This window comes from Carettochelys insculpta, chromosome 27 (genome assembly GCF_033958435.1).
Source record: "Carettochelys insculpta isolate YL-2023 chromosome 27, ASM3395843v1, whole genome shotgun sequence".
In the NCBI taxonomy this organism is placed as follows: domain Eukaryota; kingdom Metazoa; phylum Chordata; order Testudines; family Carettochelyidae; genus Carettochelys; species Carettochelys insculpta.
The window spans coordinates 2674652-2691043 of record NC_134163.1 but is presented as its reverse complement, the minus strand read 5'-3'; the positions used below and the strand labels follow the sequence as shown (position 1 = coordinate 2691043).

Genomic DNA, 16392 nt, shown 5'->3' with positions numbered 1-16392 from the left:
AGCCAGCCCCCCCAACCCCGTCCTCTGTCCCTCCCCTAGAGCCAGGCACCCCCAGCCTCCCCCTACTCTAGCCCAGTTCTCCTCTCCTAATCCAGAGCTAGGCACTCCCAGCCCCTCCCTCCCCCACTCTAACCCGATCCCGCTTCCGCCCTGCTCTAACCCGATGCTGGCAACCCACCAGAGCAGCTGCCACTGCTCCTGCCACCATGTGCTTTGCCCATCAAGCAGTGGCACACACGCGCAGAGCAGCGGACAGCACTCCTGGCATGCGTCCCTGGGGCACAGCAAGTGCCGCTCTGCAGCACACCAGTGTGCCCTGGCACACCAGTTGAGGCGCACTGATCTGGAGCATCGCTAAGGGGCGTTTGTCCAACCTGCTCTTACAGCTCTCCAGTGATGGAGACTCTGCAGCCTCCCTAGGCCATGGGCTGGGGCCACTGACCTGCAGAAAAATCAGGCAGGGCCACAAAAGTGAGAAGGGAATAAAAGAGAGCGTGAGGCTTGTCTCACTCCCACAGTCCGCGGCTCCTGGGAGCCTCTTGTGCTCCAGCCCATAGAGCGGGCTGGTGACGCAGGGTTTGGGAAGGAGGGTGGGGGCAGGGCTTGCAGACACTTACCTGACATGGCTCCTGTTTGGCTGCACCACCCAGCACATGGAGGTACTGCCCTCCGCCACTTCCACTGGCCACAGTTCCTGGGTGCTGCTATGCTAAGGACCGATCTGACACGGCTGTGAAGGAAAGTCAGGGGCATGGCAGCTGCTCTTGCAGCCTCAGAGGTCAGGTGCAGTTGAGCAAAACAGGCTGTGTGCATGAAGAGGAACTGTGTAACGTTGACCCCTAACTCTGACCAGCCTCTGGGCTCCTGTCAGCTCCTCGGGGTCACCCCAGCTACGAGCCCGAGACTTCCTGCTTGGGCAGCGTCAGCAAAGGGGGCCGATTGCAGATCCCTTTTGCCAGAAGGAGCCCAGCTGGGCCCTCGGAGCCCAGGGCTTGCACAGCTCTGCCAATGATGCCACGTCTGTACAGCAACTGCGGAGCGGAAAAGCGCTTGAACTGGTGAGATCCAGAGCAAGAGGCGCTCAGGGAACAACCTGACCAGTGCAGACATGGAGCAGACCTGGCCCTGGAACCTGCAAGGCCCCAGCAGGAAATGTCAGGGGGCCCGTAGCAAGGAGGGAACCTCCACAGCTGGCGGGAAGGGTTGGTTCACTGAAGAACCCAGCCAGCTGGCTTCTGAGCTGAACTAGCCACACACCTGAGGTCTGGTCTAGAGCCCCCCAGCTCAAGTTGCCAGTGTAGAAATGACGCCTCCCAAGAACCACTTGTGCTGAGTGGTGCAGCCACGCTGGGACCCACAGCATGGAGCACTTACCCAGACAGCCTGGGAGGTCAACAGAGTTACCTGTGTGTGAGAGTCTGGGGAGAAAGTCCAGGCTGGGTTTCGTTCTGTTGAGGGTCTCCCAGCCTAGTTCTCTAATCACTGCAGCATTGTGAGGGAAAGGCAGCACTGGCTGCTGGTGCCTGGCCAGTGAGGAGAGGAGACCCTGTGTGCCTGAGAGAGTACAAGAACTCTTGGCTCCGGAGAAGCAAGCGCTGAGCTCTTCCTGGCTGGCAGCACCTGGGCTGGGCCTCGTGACAGGAACGTACCAGAGCCCAGCCTCTCCCTCCAGCCTGCCCACTCCGTCTTTTCAACCCCCAGGTCACCCGTGGAGTTGTTGGAAAGCATGGAACGAACGGACCTCGCGCTAAAGCCAGCACCAGACACAGTGCGGGTGAGACTGGCAGCACACAGCACCTGCTGTAAGGTAACCGTCGCGGTCGTACTCGTGGCTGGCTTTGTTCTCCTTTCCCTGGGCATTCTGATGGGTAAGTTGGCAGCTGGCTCCACTCTTATGGTTTTTAAAGTACAAAAGAAAACCTGTTGTGACTAATGGGTGGGGCCATCAGGGCATGTGTCCCAAGCCTGGTCGCGCGGGCTGGTGCACCTCACCGCACAGGAGGTTTGGGGGGCAGCTCGGATACGCAGTCAGGAGCTGGGTACATCTCCAGAGCTTCGCTCACCTCCAGAGATCTGGAGGGGCGACAGCACTGTGCTCCTCAACAGCAAAGGAGGCACTGATGAGCCGCCAGCCAGGCTTCTCTGGCCAGGGATGGCTGCCATCACAGCAGGACGAGGAGAGGCAGAGGAAAGAGCAGGGAGGTAGGCGAAGTCTGGCGAGGACACAAAACGATGAGGCCCTCTCCCTCCCCTCTGTGAGGTGGCACAGCCTCTTCTCAAGTCCTGTCTTTTCAGTCTCTCATCTCCACCTCCTCGGGCCTGCACAACACCTCCTCCAACTTTGCCCCTCTCCTTTCCTCCAATTGCTTCTCCATTGTCTAGGGCAGTGGACTGTTCTGCATCATGCCCCCTTTGCTTTTTGAGAAACCCTCGCCCCCCCCTTCCTTACCATCATCCAACCCCCTTTTAACAAACATTCAATTCATAATTTAAAATAAACACCAAAACTTGATATAAAATGTGATTTAAAATTAAGAATAAGCACAAATAGTTTTTCTTGGCCCCTTGAGGGTGCCTGGTGCAGCCCCAGGTGCCCAGGTGCCTGAGCCCCATACCAGCCAACAGAACTGCCCACGCCAGCCACCCACCAGCCTGAGACCTGTGCTGCCAAGCCACCAGTCCAAGCTGACCAAACCCCGCAGTGCTGGGGCCAGCCACCTGCCTGCCATCCAGAGCCACCCAAGCCCTGCGCTGCTGGAGCCAGCCGTCCAAGCCCCACAAGCTAGCTGCCCACCACCTGCAAGACCCCCTGCCCAAGCCCATCCCCTCCCATAAGCCAGGCACCCCCAGACCCCATATAACCCCATCCTCCTCCTCCCCTCCCCAAACCCCACTCACTCCCCTTTCAGAACAAAAAAAGCAGCATAGTAGTACTTTAAAGACTAACAAAATAGTTTATTAGGTGAGCTTTCGTGGGACAGACCCCCTGCTTGAGACCACAGCCTGAAGGTCATAGGTCTGTCCCACAAAAGCTCACCTAATAAATTATTTTGTTAGTCTTTAAAGTGCTACTTGACTGCTTTTTGTGTTTTGATGGTATATAGACTAGCACGGCTTCCTGTCTGTTACTCACTCCCCTTTGCAGAAGGCAGCTCGATCCATGTAGGTCTTCACCGGCTGCCTGCTTTTTATAGCAACTGCACCAGGTGGCCCATGTAAAATGGCCGGGGCTCAGAGCCAGCAGCAAAGGCCAGCTCTTTCTTTGGGTGGGCGGGATGATGGGGGGTGGGGCGGGGCAGGGTCGCCTCATGCCCCCCCACCCCCAGAATTTCTTCACGCCCCCACTGTGGGAAATCATGATCTAGGGAGACCTCTCCCGAGCGCCTTTGGCTCTCCTCTCCCTCTGCGCCTTACGTGCCATCTGCTAAATGCCGTCCCCTTGCCAGCTGAGCCCCTCCCACCACCCACCCGTCATTCAAACGCTGCCAGAATGCTGCACCCTCTGCACGGCTCCCAGGGCCAAGTCCCCAGCTGGGCACTGTGGGACAACTCACTGCAATGAGCATGTCCCTGTGTGTGTGGGAGCAGCTGTTCCTGGGGGTGTGAGATTGTTGCAGGGCTCTGGGCACAAGTGAATATTTCCTGCCCCTGCAGAGACGAAAAGCAGCAGCTCCAGTGCAGTGAAAACAACAACCTTATGACTCCTTCTTGCCTTCTTTTCCTACTCTCTGACTGACCCACTAGCAATATGGGTGTTCCAGGTGCTAAGCACAGACCAGCTGGCTGAGATCCTGGTGTGTGCCTAGAGCTGGAATTTCCAAGAGTATCCACTAGTGTTATTCAATGACCTAAACTGCATCGTTCTGAGGCCTATTGCTGCCTGGAGCCCTGAGCACGCCAATTAGACAAGGAGTCAGGGCAGAGGTGTCATCTCCTGTCTGTAGGGGGACCCCTGGCTCTTTCCCTCAGCTCTGAGTTCCTGAGGTGCTAATGGGAGCTGGGGGGGAGGCGTGTGCGCTGTAGGAACACACAAAATCAACGAGGCACCAGGAGGAGCAGAAACAGATAATCTTGGTTGTAAGTGGGTGATCTCCAAAGCCTACACGCCATCCCCGAGTTGGGCAGCTTCCAAGTGCCCTTTCCTTGTCTCCGTGCGGCACTCTCGCCCTCTGCCTGCAGCGTACTGCTCTGCACAGGAGCTCAGCTTTGAGCACACAGTGGAGCTGCGAGGAATTCCCTATGACAGCAGTTTACAGCAGGAAAACTCGGACTACGCCCAGACGTTGACGCCTGCTTTGGAAAGGCTGGTGAGTTGGAGTCTTCAAAAGGATACCAGAGCCACCTGTGGGCTAAGCCCTCAGCTTGCAGCGAAGGCCTGAGCTGTCTGTGCATTGCACGGCTGTGGCCCAGCCTCAGCAAGAAGCAGCCCCAGAAGGGTGTCTCGTCACCTAGCGCTGGCTTCTGTGGGGGTTTAGGGACACCGGGAGCTCTAACAACGCTCCCATCCTGATGTCCTCTGCCCAGAGGACTCAGTGGCCATGGCAGAGGGTCATGGGAATATTAGACATAAAAAAACCCCAATGGTGCGAGGAGTGGGGGTGTTGGTCTGATGTCGGTCGGGGTTGCAGAGAGCCCCTGCTGCTAGATTCTGGCTGAGGTGAGCCAGGGCGCGGCGACGGCAGAGGAATTTGTACTTCAGAGATGCCCATGAGATCCATGCACTGGGAAATGCACAAGGTTGCAAAAATGAAGGAAGGGCTGGCAGGGGCTGACCCCACAAGACCGCCTGATGTTGGGGAGCGGGCTGTCCTGGCCCAGCTGGACCATGGCTGGGATCCTGCCCGCAAAGGAGAGCTGCTGGGAGATGGATGGCATCTGCTGGGGAAATGGGGAAGGCGCTGCCATGCTCCCGGTACCCTGCTGACTGCACGGGTGGGAGGGTACCAGCACAGAGAAAAGCAAACAGAGCGGATGGGAGGGTGGAACCTGCCACCCAAAACTAAGGTCATGGAGCAAACAGCCACTAAAGACAGACCAGCTCAGCGGGCAGGCAGAGTAGCGATTCCAGTGGCACATGCCCTTAGCTGTGGTCACCCCAGGATGGCGGGGCAGTGGGGTCAAGGCTGAGTGACTGGCAGTGCAGCCCCCTGCAGAAGGGGGTCTCAGGGTGGCTAAGATCTGTCAGCAGAGGGGCTGCAGGGCCAAACTGGAGTGAGGGCACTGCATGGTGGCCTGGCCAGCACGCCGCCTCCTGCTGCCACCTTGGAGCAGGCTCCTGCCCCAGCACCTCCTCCCCCCAAGAGCCTATGTCTCTTCGCCTTGTGTACCCCTGGGGAAAGGAACGGGACACAGCAGGGCCAGGCTGGAAGGCAGGTGAGGTGCAGGGGCCAGCAGCTGCCGTGGGATCTCTCTACAGAGACAGGCAGAGAGGGAAACATTTCTGGTGGTAGCATCCCTGGGTGGCTCCACTTTGCCTGGTCAGGGGCCCAGGCTGGAAAGCAGCTGTGTGTCCCGGTTCTTTGGGGCTAGCTGGAGAAATACCCCAGGAGGTGTGCGGTGGGGTGTCCTCAGGAGTTCAGCCTCCCTTCTCAGACCCAGCTCCCGCGGGTTGCCCAGGTCAGGCCTCCTCTCCCCAGGGCCTTTTGCTTAAAGAAAGCCCAAGCCAGTGACTACCAGCCTCACTCTGCTTTGCCTCATAGTTCCTCACCAGCTTCCGAGGCTCTCGGCTAGAAGGGAGCTGCGTTGGCTGCACTGTCCTGGAGTACAGGTGAGTGCGGGCTGCTCTCGCGCCTCCTGCAGCCCGCTCGGGAGTCTGCAGCGCTGTGCCTCTGGCCCCGAATTCCTTCTGGTTGCTATCTTGGCGATGGGCGAGGGCGTTGAGGGAATTGTTTGTTTGTTAGAAAAATGGCCTTTTGCTGAGGCTGGAAATTTTCTTTTCTTTCTTCTTTTTTTTAATCCTTATGAAAATCTGATTAAAATGGTGGTTATGATTTTTTTTTACAAAAGCGGTATTTTTTTGGTAAAACAGAACATGGTTAATCCTGTAGGTCAGACTTCCAGCAACATTTTTGGTAAAATATGAGTTATCAGTGTTTTTCATTGATCATTTTAAAGCAAACAACAAGCCCATTGGGAATCCTCCAGCCCCAGCCCCTGATACTTCATTAATGAGCAAATAGATTGGCATCTACCCACAGGCTTCTCCAGGAACACTGCAGCGTGGGGCTAGGGCTGGGCAGAGGGAGGACAGGCCTGTAATCAGAGCTCAGTCTTGCACTGTCCTGAGGAAATGTGCTCAGCGAGTCTTCCCTCTCGCAGGAATGGGAACTCCAGTGTGATCGTTCATGTCCGCCTGTCCTTCAGCCCTAAGGCTTCCAGGCCTTTGAGCCCCAGTGCGGAGGAAGAGGCCCTCAGACATGGGCTGGCTGCAGCCCTGAGGGAGCAGGGCATCCCACTGGCCTCCTATGGGACCATCGCCTCTGCCTCGCTCACAGGTGAGCGTCTCCTAGCCCTGCCAAGAAGCCCGAAAGGTTGGCTCCTCAGGCAGGGCCTGTCACCAGAGAGAAGTAACCTGAGCAGAGGCTGATAACAGGCAAAGGCTGCACTTAGCAAGGTCACAAACAATGTTCTGGCTTAGACCAACCCCCTCAGGGCTTTAGCTTTACCCATTTGGTTTTTAAAGCCCAGTTCACTCTCCAGGCCCCATAGTCCTCTAGACATGCACCAGACCCAGAACAGGATCTCGCAAAGTGTCACGTACCCCTGTGCACAGGAGGTTGCACGTCAGAGATGGACTGACTACAGAGCTGCCATTGTATCAGACACGTCTCCCCGTGAGAGCCTTTGATGCTCTGTGTGCAATGGTGGTTGCAAGCTTAAGATATTTAACCCCCAACACCATCTTGTGGCCAAGCGGGATAATAATATAATTCCTCCTTTAAGTGCTACATAACTACCATGTGCGATATTTATGCTATTACCATCTTTAAAGTGCAATAGGGATTGTCTGTTAAGTGCCTCTGAATTATGGGTTTTTCTAAGTGCACGCCCAGAAAGCGCAACAGTTAGTTTTGCTGACTGGCTGTGGCCAGTTTGGAATTGTTGGGTCATCTTGTTTGTGGAGTTTACACTGTTGATTGTTCTTCTTGAAGAATTCTCTGCTTTTGGTTTCAATTTCTTCTCATCTGATCTGGAAGCTGAATAATTTTTCTTTAGGACAGCTAAAACTGTCCACCCTTTTTCTCCCCCCCCCTCAATTTGACATGGATACAGGCACTAGGTTCTATGCTGAGCAGGTCCCTGACAGAGTGATCAATGTCTGTTGTAACAGTGTTTTAAGATTTTTCAGCCTTTTTACCTGATTTGGCTGCGCTCTTCATATCTGAACACTTTCGAGAGAGATTCTTATCCAAAGCTAGAACAGTCATTCTGAATTCTTCTCCTATCAGGAGCTGTGCACTCCTGCTATCAGGGTTGATTGCTAGCTCAGAACAGCAACTAATGGATCTTGCTCCTGTAGGATTTTCTTGGGTGTCTGTACAGCTCTCTCTTGTGAATACAGTGGGCTTCTCATAATATGCTCAAAACCATATTTCATTTACAATTCTTTAAATTTTGCTACAGTCAGTTGTGCTCCACTGTCCCTCACTATTTGGTCAGCAATAGTGCACTTCAGTTTCTCGAGAAGACAGCAGTATGGTATGTCTTTGAAGTACGTTATTTCTTTACACCTGGACCAACAGCCCACGATGACCTGATAACAGTATCCTCTGAATTCCCATAAATCTGCAGCTAGTTTTTTCCAGCGTCCTTCTGCAGCGGTGTTGGTGTACTGCTTTGTTCAGCATTTCTCTTTGGGTTATTGGTGCTGGAGCTCCTTTCAAACTTCCGACATCACCAAATACTCCGTCAAGTTCTTCCACCTTCCTCATTTGGCCCACCCTGTCCGCCACACTGCAGCGAAGAAGGTTGTTAGTCCTTGATCCTTTGATCATGTGCTTTCTGAATGCAAAACTTTGTAAGTTGTGTGTCTCATGAACTGGCCACTCTTGTTCAGAATACCTTCAGGGCTAGTCAACGCTCTGCTGGTCATTTCAGGTCTGAGAAGGGTTGAGAGTGATTTTAGGTCTATTCTGAGATTTTGCAGTGACACAGAGCCTGCTTAAGGGTTGAAACGAAATATTCATGAAAAGACTATTGACTTCAAAGTGATCTCTGAAGCTGCTAGCATCTGTAATATTAGTCAACCCCCCGACTGCCTTGGTATGGCAAACAACTGCAAAATGTCCATATTTGGTGCAGCTATTACACCTAGCACTGCTAGCTAAACATACATCTGTTGGACTATTGAATTCTTCCACATTTTGGGCTTTTAATCTGGAAAAAAAAATGTCATTAATCAGGAACTCCCTCGTTGTCTCGGGCCTTTTATAGTAATGACTTTTAGCACTTTGCTGTGCCTGTTTGGAACTTGAGCTACTAAGTCATTTTCAGATTTTCCATGTTGTTCCTGGCCTTTCTTTTACTGTTTGACTAGATCCAATTGCTTTGCTTTCTGGTGGGCAGATTTGAGTATGTCTTTAACTGTAGTTGCTGTGAAAAGCTTTTGTCTGTTAACCCAGAAAGCAGCCTGTCTCTGATATTTTCATGTTGCGCAGTCCCAAAATCACAATTTTCAGCCCGTGCAGTCAAGTTCTTATAAGCCACTCACCAGTTCCCCTTGTTCCTGGGGGATGCTGAAGCACACACGGGTTTGTTCAGTGAGGGCTTGTCCAGTTAGCTTCAGTGCTAGAAGCCTGGCTCTGTGGCTGCAGCTGTTGGAGGCTCAGGCATCCACAGAGCTGAAGGCCCACGTGGGGGGCTGTTCCTCCTGTGAGAGGTGGCAGGATCCCAACAACTTGTGCCAGCCATTAGCCACACTGGAAGATCACTGGACCTGAAACCCTTGAATGTCTGGTCTCTCGCCCTTCCCATCTCTCCATTGTGTTGCAGGGCTGAGCAGGACATCCCTGAATGGACTAGGATTGAAATCAGGTATGAGTTCTCCCTAGATCAGCCCCTTGCCTGCTCATACCCAGGGTCCTCCATCCTCCCAGGGAGCAGGACCTCCCATGGCTAGCCCATGCCAGCTGGAGCACCCTGGAGGACCTGGCCATGCTCACACGGTCAGGTCTCCCAGACCCTTCTGCTCTGAGGGGTGGAGCGCTGAAGTCCCTCGATGCTGCAGCTTTGGAACCCGGTTTGGTCCATGCCCAGTGCAGTGGTGCCTTTCCTCTCCTCTGGTCTCTGAGCTTGGGGAACCCAGGCCCTGGGCCCTGTCAGAGAGGCAGCTGTCTCTGAATGGCCAGTCCTGGTCTGAACTTTCCCACAGTATGAGGTAGCTTCAGAGGCTGGGCCCAGACTCTGCCCTGGTTTATTTTCCAAAATGCACCTGCAGTCACACCAGGCTGCCAAGGAGCCACAGGCAGCCCTGGTGTAACAGCAGCCCCAGCAGGACTCCGACCTGCTCCGGTGGGTGCACTGTCTCCTGCGGCTCCAGGGGAAAAGGACGGGGGTGGGTGTTTCCTATAGTTACTGTTAGCCACAGAGAAGGACTGGACACTTTCTCTCCATTCTCCATAAGCTTCCAGTCCTTGGAGCTTCTCACCCTCCGTCTGGGGAGGTGCCCAGCCTCCGCTGCCAGCCCCAGGGTTTGTTCTCTGCAGAGCAAATTCAAAGGAGTCATGCACCAGGAGATAGGGCCTGCAAGGGAGGCTCTGGGTCTGCAATCCGGCTCTGCAAGAAAGGAGCCCTGTTAACCACTCCCTTCCTGTTCCTGCAGGCAGCTGCCCGGGAAATGTGTTTGTTTGTCGGAACAGGCAGTGCGTGTGGAAAGAGAATCCTGAGTGTGACAGCCTTGCCGACTGCCCTGACGGCTCTGACGAGGCAGGCTGCGGTAGGTCCCTTGCATGGGGCTGCTCTGTGCTGGGGCACATCAACCAGGGGAAGGTGTGGAAACTGCAGGTGTGTTGGGGAGCTACTAGTGGAAGGGAGGAAGTCCAGGATTGGCCCAGCAACCCTGGGCAGGTACCGACTTGTTGTCTAATTGAGACGACTCACTAATTGTTCCTCCTTGGAAGAAGCTGCTTTGAGGCTTTGATGGGTGGATAAGTCATAGCCCAGTGCTACTGCCATCTCCAGGCTAAGGGCGGCAGTAGGCAGAGCACAAGGAGAATCTATGGCCCTCTGTTGTCTTTCACCACAAACCAGCTGTTTGCAGTGCTCCCGAGGTGTTGGGAGGGCAGGGACTGGCCAGCAGGGTGAGAGGCAGGGGTGGGGAGCTTGGCTGCTGGTGGGTTCTCAGCACCCACTGAATTTTCCCCAGTCAGCGCCTATGGCTAGGACCCTCCTGCCTAAAGTTGTGGTATCCACGAGCACTGAGGACAGCCCTGTGTGGGAGGGAGCCCCAGTTACTCAAAAGAGCCAGGTAACCATAACAGGAGATTCAGAGGTTAGAAAGCTTGATAGCTGGTTTGTGATGGCAGGGAATTGTGAGGTGAATGGTCTGCGGGAAGTAAAGGCTGTGGACTCTTAAGCAATGGAATAGAAAGAAAAGTCCTCTCCCAGCTGAGCAGCTGGTTACAAGATAGAAAACAAAGAGGAGGACTAAATGGTCAGTTTTCCCAATGGAGAGAGGCAAACAGTGGGGCCCCCAAAAGCTGTACACCTTTGCCGCTCAACTTGTTTAGATATGATCTGGGAAAGGGGGTGAGTGACAAAGGGACAAAATTTGCAAACAGTACAAATCTACTCAAGGTAGTTAGGTACAAAGCTGCAAAGAGCAACAAAGGGTCTGGGTGACAGAAGGATAGATGGACTGAAGTACTGACAAGTGCAAAGTAAAGCAGATTGGAAAATACTCCCCACCAGACACGTACAGTGCTGGGGGGCTAAATTAGCTGCCATCATGCTAGAAAGAGCTCTTAGGCCATCTGAGATAGTTCTCTGAAAATGTGTGTTCAGTGTGTAACTGCAGTCACAGAAGCTCACGACGTTGGGAAGTATTAGGAATGCGTTAGCTAATAAAACTGAAAAAAACCTAACTCCATGACATAAATTCGTCCTACGTGTGCCCACACCTGGAGCACAGCACACAGGGCTCATTGCACCATCTTAGAAAGAACATGCTGGAACTGGGAGCTGTGCAACAGAGACGGCTGCGGAGTGGAACAGCGCAGGGGCACAAGGCAAAATTAAGACGACGTGGATTGTTCGGCTTGTAGAAGAGATGCTGGGGGCCTGGTGGGGGCAATGACAGAGGCCTGTGACATCACAGATGGTGAGAAGAAAGTGAAGAGAGCCGGGTTTCACAAAAGCTAGAGGTCACCTGGTGAAATTAACAGACAGCTGTTTAAAACAGATGGAAGCACTCGGTCCCCCAGCACACAGGCAATCTGCAGAACTCGTCACCGTGGCATGTTCTAGAACTGGATTAATGGGGCACTTCATGAAGAATAAGTCTGTCAATGGCTATTGGCCAAAATGCTTGAGGACAAAACTCCCCACACTGCCCACTGTTAGCAACTGGGACCAGATGGCAGAGGGCAGCTCACTTGGCAGTCGCCCGGCTCTGTTCTTTCCCTACCTCTGAGCTGTCGGGCAGTGGCTGCTGCTGGAAGACAGACTCCTGGGCTCCACTGGTCTGTCCCAGTATGGCTGCTCTTGTGCACTCCCAGGTGTGGGAATCGAAGCTCATTCCTAGCCCTTCTCCTCAGGCCTGGCTCATTTGCCAGCTGCTCACTGAGGGACAGTCCAGCTTTGGTATTTATATCAAAACACAAAAGCAGTCCAGTAGCACTTTAAAGACTAACAAAATAATTTCTTAGGTGATGAGGTTTTGTGGGACAGACCCACCTCTTCAGTCTGTCCCACGATAGCTCACCACCTCATAAATTCTTTTGCTAGTCTTTAAAGTGCCACTGGTCTGCTTTCTTGTATCGCTAGAATACAGACTCACACGGCTCTCTCTCTGTCACTATTTGGTATTTATAGGATGCATGCCATGTGGTAAGATTCCAGCCCCTGATCGGCTAGTTTCTAGTGAGGAAAGTGCTCATGAATTGTGTGTCCCAGCTGCATAGGTTCTCACCCAGCCACCTTTCTAATGGCTCCCAACTAGACTCCCAGGCCCAGGCCCAGCACCTCTTCCCTCGAGGCTTCACCCCTGCTCTGCCGCTCCCCGATTCACTCCTCTGCCCCCACCCATTCCTCATAGCTGGACCTTCTCTCCCTCCCGCTCCCTGTCCCCAGAGGAGCTCCCTCTGCTCCAGAGCTGCAGCCTGAGTCTGCCTACCTGTGAGACACAGGTAGGGGGCAGCCCTGGCTGCCTGGGGACTGCTGTGGGTTAATGACCTGCACTGCCCCCACCCCTGCCTGCGGTGTCCGGTCAGTACACCCCCAGCGAAGGCTGCTGGGGAGGCTTACAGCACTCACCTGCCCCCATCTGCACCTCTGGCTTGGGTGCGGGCATTGGCGGGTCTCACACCAAGTCTCTTCTGCCTTTCAGACTGTGGGAGCCGCCCCGCCATGCGGACAGCCCACAGGATCGTGGGCGGCACCGAGGCCATTAGAGGAGAGTTCCCGTGGCAAGTCAGCCTGAGGGAGAACAACGAGCACTTCTGTGGCGCGACTATCCTTAGCGAGAGGTGGCTGGTGTCTGCGGCTCACTGCTTCAATGAGTACGTCCCGGCCCTGGGGCAGAGCTACGATGAGCGAGCCCAGCGCTCCAGCCCACCGCCTCTCAGCCTCTTTACCCTCTGGGCCAATGTGTTACGGGGACCGCAGCCACACACCACAGACCTGCCTGCATGGCCCTGAGGGCATCACGTGGCCTGCAGCTGTGTGCTGACTGGGCCATACGCAGCCCGCGGGTTGAGCCCCATATTCAGCCTCTGCCACTGCTCAGCTGGGCTCCTGTGTCCAGCTCTACTGGCCTAGGCAGGCCGGGCTTCCACTCAGGCACATGCCTCAGGGCGCTGGCGTGCTGGGGCGCCTGCCCTCTCCACAGCTGTGCAACACAGGGGGTGGCTGTAGGTGGGGGCACCCAGAGACGCAGTGCATAAGGTGCAAATCTAGCCCCAGGACTAGGTGCCCAGCTCAGCTCCCAGGCAGCCAGTCACATCAATGCCACGGGCCACTGTGCCACAAGGGCAGAGCCTGGACTTGGTGGGGCACGTGTCATGTTGACTGTGGCTCAGCTCCCACCAGCAGCTAGGCAGGGGCAGCCTGGAAGGGGTCACGCTCGGCCCCCTGCTCTGTGTATTTCAGGTTTCAGGACCCCGCGGTCTGGGCTGCCTACATGGGCACCAGCTCCCTCAGCGGCGCAGACAGCAGCACCGTGAAAGCTGGCATAGGCCGCATTCTCCCCCACCCCTTGTACGACACGGACACGGCAGACTACGACGTGGCTCTGCTGGAGCTGGACCGCCCTGTGCCCTTTAGCAAGTACATCCAGCCAGCCTGCCTGCCGGGCCCTGGGCACCGCTTCCGGCCGGGCAGGACGTGCCTCATCTCTGGCTGGGGCTACCTCAGGGAAGACTTCTGTAAGCCAGGCCTGCTGGGGGTGGGCCCGGGGGGGGGCAGCCTGGCACACGTGGCCGCCAGAGGAGTGGGTGGGGACTCTGAGCCGGGCGAGGGGAGGGACCCAAGAAAACCCAAGGGCGCACCCTGCGCAGGGCTGGCGGTGGGGAGGAAGAGCTGGGGGCTGAGCCAGCCTGGGTGGAGCAGGACATGCGGAGAAGGGCTGTGGCTGGGGGAGTGGGTGCACACCTTGCGAAGGGTCAGGGCGTGCCCCCCCCAGCCGGGGCGGGGAACAAGCCCTGAGAAGGGCTGAAGGTGGATGGGAACCCTAAGAGGGTTAGCAGGGGGGGCAGCCAACCCCAAGAGCCAAGGGGACACTGAGGGGGCACATCCAGAAAACGGCCACAGGGGGACGCACCTTGTGAGGGACTGGGGGACACAAGCTGTGTGGAGCTGAAGGAAGCAAGGGCCACACGGTGTGAGGGGCAGGGAGGAATAGGGGACACATGGTGTGAGGGGCTGGGGGAAGCGGGGGGGGGTCACACGGTGTGAGGGTCAGTGGCATCAGGTCACATGGTGCGAGGGGCGGGGGAAGGGGGATCATACCATGTGAGGGGATGGGGGGTCATACGGTGCGAGGGGCTGGGGGAAGGAGGGGGTACATGGTGCGAGGGGCTGGGGGAAGGGGGGGTCATACAGTGCAAGAGGCGGGGGCGTGGTGTATTTTCTTACATAGAAGCACTGGCGGGTCCTGCCCTCTGCCCGCCCGTGGAGTTGTGGTGTTTGGCTGCTGGGCTGGCAGCACCCCAGCCAGTTGCCTGGTTCGTGGCTGGCATGGGCCTGATTCTGCTGAGGGAGGGGCCCGTGGGCTGGCGGCTCTTTTTTGCCCAATGGGCAGATCGAGTCTATTGCCGTCTCTCTGCCCACGAGTGGTGAAACCAGAGACCTTGCAGAAGGCAACGGTGGAGCTGCTGGACCAGGCCCTGTGTGCAAGTCTGTACAGCCACACGCTGACTGACAGGATGATGTGTGCCGGCTACCTGGAGGGGCGGATCGACTCCTGCCAGGTGAGGAAGGGCGCCGAGTGCCAGGCAGTGGACTGGGTATCCACCCCCTGAGGTGTGGCTGGGACAGAGGCTTGTTCCCCTCTGGTCACACCACCCCGCAAGCAGCCTGTTACAGCCACACCCTGCTAAAGGCGCTGGCTCTGTTAAGCTAGCGGCTGCCACGTGGGGTGAGCGCTGAGCATCCTCCCAGAGCTCTCCTCTGCCCGGGCTGGATGAGTGCATGGGCTAACGAGGCACATGTGGGCCTCAGGGCCATGCGTGGACGAGCATCAAAAGGTTGCAGTGCCACTCACACAAATGTGGCTCTGACGCCCCTTGGTCCACAGGGTGGGGTAGCCAGGCCAGGCCAGGCCAAGTGTGAGCACACAAAGCCCTAGCCACACTGCTGCTAAACACACAAAACCCCAGTGCCTGAGCACTTCTGTTCCGGGGCAGCTGGAGGTGACCCAGAAGTCTTGCCTCAGAGGCTAGGTTGGCTTGAGCAGTGGTTTGGCAGCCAGTGGCTGGAGCAGGCACCATGGAGTCAGGACTCCTGCGTTTCACTCCTGGATCTGGGAGCAAGTTGTGCTGAGTCATCCTTTGATCCCTTAAAAACTCACAGATTTATTTGGACATAAACTTTTGTGGCAAAACCTAGGGTGCCCATCAGTCCCTTTTGGGCGGGGCAGCCCCATATTTTGGGCTCCAGCCCAGCGTCCCAATTTATTTTGCCAAAGGAGCTAATTACCCTGCATTCCACTTTTTCACTAGCTGCCTGACTTCCCCTGGCTGGGTGGGAACCGGGAGCCAGCCCTGTGCGGTGGCACAGCTGCCACCCGACTTCCCCAGGCTGGGGGGAGCTGGGAGCTTCACTGGCACAGCAGCAGCCTAGTTCCTGGTGCCCCAAGTCATGGGGCAGCCACGAGCCATAGCTGCACCCCCCCCCCACCCAGGAAGGTGGCAGCCCCCTGCCTGACTCCCAGGTAGGGTGACCATGCATCTCATTTTGGCCAGGACAGGTCATTCCCCTGTGCCCTCTATTTGGCCATGGAAGATATGGGCTCCCTAGCAAAACCCCACATTATCATATGCCCGCAGTGGAAATGACAGTGACATGTTTAAATATGCTAGCACATGAAAAGTTATCTATCATAGAGTCCTAGGGCTGGAAGAGACCTCAGGAGGTCACCCACCTAGCACGTGAAGAACCAGTGCTAAGGAGGCCAGTTCAGTCAGGGTGGATATGGCCCACTCCCAACATTCGCTGAGGTGTGAATACCAAGAGAAAAAAATTGCTTTTGCAGTCAGGCAGCCATTCCTAATCCCTATTCAAGCCAAGATTAATAATGTCAAATTTGCAAATGAATTGCAGCTCTGCAAAAACAAGAAGTCCTGTGGCACCTTATAGACTAACAGAATTATTGGAGCATAAGCTTCTGTGGGCAAAGACACGCTGCATCAGACACATCTGATGAAGCAGGTCTGTGCCCACAAAAGCTTATGGTCCAATGTATCTTTTAGTCTGTAAGGTGCCACAGGACTTCTTGTTGTTTTTGCAGATACAGCCTAACACAGGCTAACCCCTCTTATACATGCAGCTCTGCAGTTTCCCTTTAAAATCTGTTTTTGAAGGTGTTTTTTGTTGTTGATGTTGTTTGGTTGGTTTTTTGTTTTTGTTTTTTTTTGGTTAATGGACACTTTTAAATCTCTTACTGAGTGTCCAGGAAGATTTGAAGTGAGCTCCTACTGGTTTTTGTATGTTACTCACCACTCTTGGTCTGATTTGTGT

At 55.3% G+C, this 16392-nt stretch overlaps 1 protein-coding gene across 1 annotated transcript in view; it reads left to right on the top strand.

The window, feature by feature from the left end:
* TMPRSS9 (transmembrane serine protease 9) overlaps window positions 1-16392 on the top strand; it is a 67943-nt gene that overhangs the window by 32834 nt on the left and 18717 nt on the right. The window contains exons 2-10 of the mRNA XM_074978334.1: window positions 1702-1868; window positions 4180-4307; window positions 5700-5767; window positions 6319-6494; window positions 8992-9033; window positions 9821-9934; window positions 12545-12716; window positions 13306-13580; window positions 14488-14624. Of these exons, the coding sequence (XP_074834435.1) occupies window positions 1727-1868; window positions 4180-4307; window positions 5700-5767; window positions 6319-6494; window positions 8992-9033; window positions 9821-9934; window positions 12545-12716; window positions 13306-13580; window positions 14488-14624 (1254 nt within the window). The 5' untranslated portion in view covers window positions 1702-1726. The remainder of the gene's footprint in view (window positions 1-1701; window positions 1869-4179; window positions 4308-5699; window positions 5768-6318; window positions 6495-8991; window positions 9034-9820; window positions 9935-12544; window positions 12717-13305; window positions 13581-14487; window positions 14625-16392) is intronic.